This window comes from Fulmarus glacialis, unplaced genomic scaffold (assembly GCF_000690835.1).
Source record: "Fulmarus glacialis isolate BGI_N327 unplaced genomic scaffold, ASM69083v1 scaffold24011, whole genome shotgun sequence".
Lineage (NCBI taxonomy): Eukaryota > Metazoa > Chordata > Aves > Procellariiformes > Procellariidae > Fulmarus > Fulmarus glacialis.
Window position 1 is genome coordinate 4533 of NW_009193734.1, and position 3078 is coordinate 7610.

A 3078-nucleotide genomic window follows, 5' to 3' on the forward strand; every position below is an offset into this window, starting at 1 on the left:
GGGGAAGATTCTTTTCCTGCTGTCATTTATTAGATTAATTTGTCCAGTCAGAAAAGCAAGAACAAAGCCTGGAGAAATGCTTCCACTAAAGGAGTTACAAAAAAATGGTGGGAAAGCAAGTCTGGGACTCGTCAGGATCAACCAGATCCCTTTGCTTTACTGAGGTGGCAGGTTGAAGATTGACTTTCTTTTGGAGATCGTCTCCGCCACTCAACGCTCTGCAGCAATTACCTGCCCCAATGAGCAGTTGGAAATGGCCCATGTTGAGGACCTGAAGGTCCTTGGGTCTGGTAGAAGGAGTTAGAGTGGCCACAGCCACCAGGACTCGGTTTAGGCAGAGATAAGGTTCCTCTTTGCAGGCTTTCTTCAGCAAGGCATCGGAGACGGCAGGAGCCAGGACTCGTCTAGAAAGGCGAAGTGCCGCTGCTTGTCCATAAATCTTGCTCATGGCAGGTCTATTTTTGCCGCGTTCATTAGTCTGAGGCCAACGACGTGTAGTTGCCTGCAGCAGCCAGCGCCAAAATAAGCAGCCAGATTCAATCTCCCTCGTTACAATCAACAGGTACGAAGAGGAAATAAACAAAAGGACAGCTGCGGAGAACGACTTTGTGCTCCTAAAAAAGGTAAAGTACTTTTTTTTTTTTTTTTTTTTTGCCACAAAGGCCCATCTTGGTTCAGGGGATGTCTTGCTTCCGTCAGCACTGATTGGTTAGCGCCAGACATAAACCAGGACCCCTCGATGTACGTGCCATAGGGAAACGGAGCACCAAGGGGCTCACGGTTAAATGTTAGATAAAACGGCGTGCGTCACGCCGGTTTTCACTTCCCATTTCTCCTGCAGGACGTGGATGCCGTCTATATGACCAAGGTGGAACTTCAGGCACACTCAGATTCTCTGGCAGATGAGCTTAACTTCTTGAAGTATCTCTATGAAGTGGTAAGTGGTCCCGCTGCTCTCTGGAGGGGGATGCTGGGAGGGAGAAGGGTTGCGACACTGTAAGGAAATTACGGCAGGGCTAAAGCCAGGTCCCGTGCGGATTACAGGAGCTGTCTCAGGTGCAGAAAACCGTTTCCGACACCTCTGTGGTTCTCTCCATGGACAATAACCGAAACCTGGACCTGGACAGCATCATTGCAGAGGTCAAAGCCCAATACGAGGAGATCGCCAACAGGAGCCGAGTGGAGGCTGAGTCTTGGTACCGATGCAAGGTGAGTGCTCCACACCTTGCTTCTGATCACCGATGGCTGAGGAGGTGGAAGAGGTACTGGTGGTAGCTCAGACCACGCTGAGACGTGGGATGTTGCTGGTACTGATCCGGCCAGACTGGAGCTAGCGTATTCATGCTCACCTTGGCTTGCGTGGGGTGGTGTGGAGAGCTGTTGTAAGGAGCCACCCATGGTGGACCTAACACGCTCCTCTCACTTCTGCCTACCAGTATGAAGAGTTGCAGGCTACCGCAGGCAAGCACGGAGACAGCCTGAAGGACACAAAGGCCGAGATCTCTGAGCTCAACCGTGGGATCCAGAGGATAAGGGCTGAGATCGAGAGCGTGAAGAAACAGGTAGGGGTTGCCTTTTCTGAGAAATGGGTGTGAGCTGTTGGTAATGCCCTTCAGAGCTTCCCTAAAAGCAAATAGTCTGGTAACAGTCATCGTAAGCGGGAGGAAACCCGCTGTAGCTGTGAATAGCTGAGCCCAAGTGATCTGGGATCATGGCTTCATCTCCAACCGGCTGCCCTGCCCCACTCACCACGTCCACATCTCGCCTTCCAGTGTGAAACTCTGCAGAGCTCCATCGCGGATGCTGAGGAACGCGGGGAGGTGGCCCTCAAGGATGCCAGGACCAAACTGATTGAACTGGAGTCAGCCCTGCAGAAAGCCAAGGCAGACATGGCCCGGCAGCTCCGCGACTACCAGGAGCTCATGAACGTCAAGCTGGCCCTGGACGTTGAGATTGCGACCTACAGGAAGCTGCTGGAAGGAGAGGAGTGCAGGTGGGTGGGGATACTGCAAGAGCTTGATCGCATCCTGCTAAATCAATGGGAAGAACGCGGCACGTCGCATCTCCTCTACTAAAATATTAATGGTGTTGCCATTAGCCATGGACTACGGTCCCATAGCTGCTGTTATTTATGCCCATGGCCTGATGGACAAGCCTGGCTCCATGGAGCTGGACCAGTCCAGATGCTCTGGCTGGAGCTGACGCTCCGTCTCTTTTCCCTGCAGGATGTCTGGAGAGTGCCAGAGCGCCGTGAGCATCTGTAAGTAGCGTTCCCACGGGAGCACGGCGGGCTGGGATTGATGCTCCAAAACTTCGTGGTGGCATCAGAGGTAACCTCGTGTCTTCTGTTCCTCTCTGCAGCTGTGGTGGGAGGCGGCAGCAGCTCTACGGGAGGTGGATACGGCAGCGGACTGTGCCTTGGAGGAGGAAGAGGAATCGGATTTGGGGCTGGAAGTGGGAGAAGCAACTGTAACGCAGGCGGCCCCGGCTTCTGCTACAGCCTGGGAGGGGGCGGATTTGGCTCCGGGGGAGGATTTGGTGCTGGGGGGGGATTCGGCTCCGGAGGGGCAGGATTCTGCTCTATGGGTGGAGGGTCTAACTCAGTGGTGGTGGGGTCTGGCACCATCCTGAAGAAGAACACCAGCTCCGTGTCTGTCAACCGGAGGGCCTAGGAAAGCCAGCTATCTCACCCCTCCCCGGCACCCAAAGGAGAAAGGAAGCAAATTTCATGACCACCACCACCACCCCCTCATTGCCGAGGTGATGGCCACCTCTTTCATTTTAAACCACCACCACCCTTCAGAAACTGCACTGAAAAGTAAAACACGGCCGTCTTCACCAACTAACGACTGAGATTCTCAGCCGGTTTGAGACCGGCTCCCCTCCCCCCCAACTGCAAAGCTGCTGGTCATCAGGGTGCCGGGACTCATTTGGAAGCAGGACCTGCCCCTCCGCTGGAGAGCCCCAAAGTCGGCTGGGATGAGGCTACAAAGCAGCGTGGTCCGAGGGAGAGGCGTCCTACCAGCGAGGGGTGGAGGGGACTGGTCCATGGGCTGCTCGGAGAAGTCGTGTCCTGGG

General features: G+C 54.5%; 1 protein-coding gene across 1 annotated transcript in view; it reads left to right on the forward strand.

The window, feature by feature from the left end:
- LOC104083897 (keratin, type II cytoskeletal 4-like) overlaps window positions 1–2672 on the forward strand; it is a 4527-nt gene extending 1855 nt beyond the window's left edge. The window contains exons 4-11 of the mRNA XM_009587557.1: window positions 563–623; window positions 842–937; window positions 1045–1209; window positions 1437–1562; window positions 1773–1993; window positions 2226–2260; window positions 2362–2394; window positions 2509–2672. Coding sequence (XP_009585852.1) covers window positions 563–623; window positions 842–937; window positions 1045–1209; window positions 1437–1562; window positions 1773–1993; window positions 2226–2260; window positions 2362–2394; window positions 2509–2672 — 901 coding nt within the window. The remainder of the gene's footprint in view (window positions 1–562; window positions 624–841; window positions 938–1044; window positions 1210–1436; window positions 1563–1772; window positions 1994–2225; window positions 2261–2361; window positions 2395–2508) is intronic.
- Window positions 2673–3078: the final 406 nt, after the last annotated feature.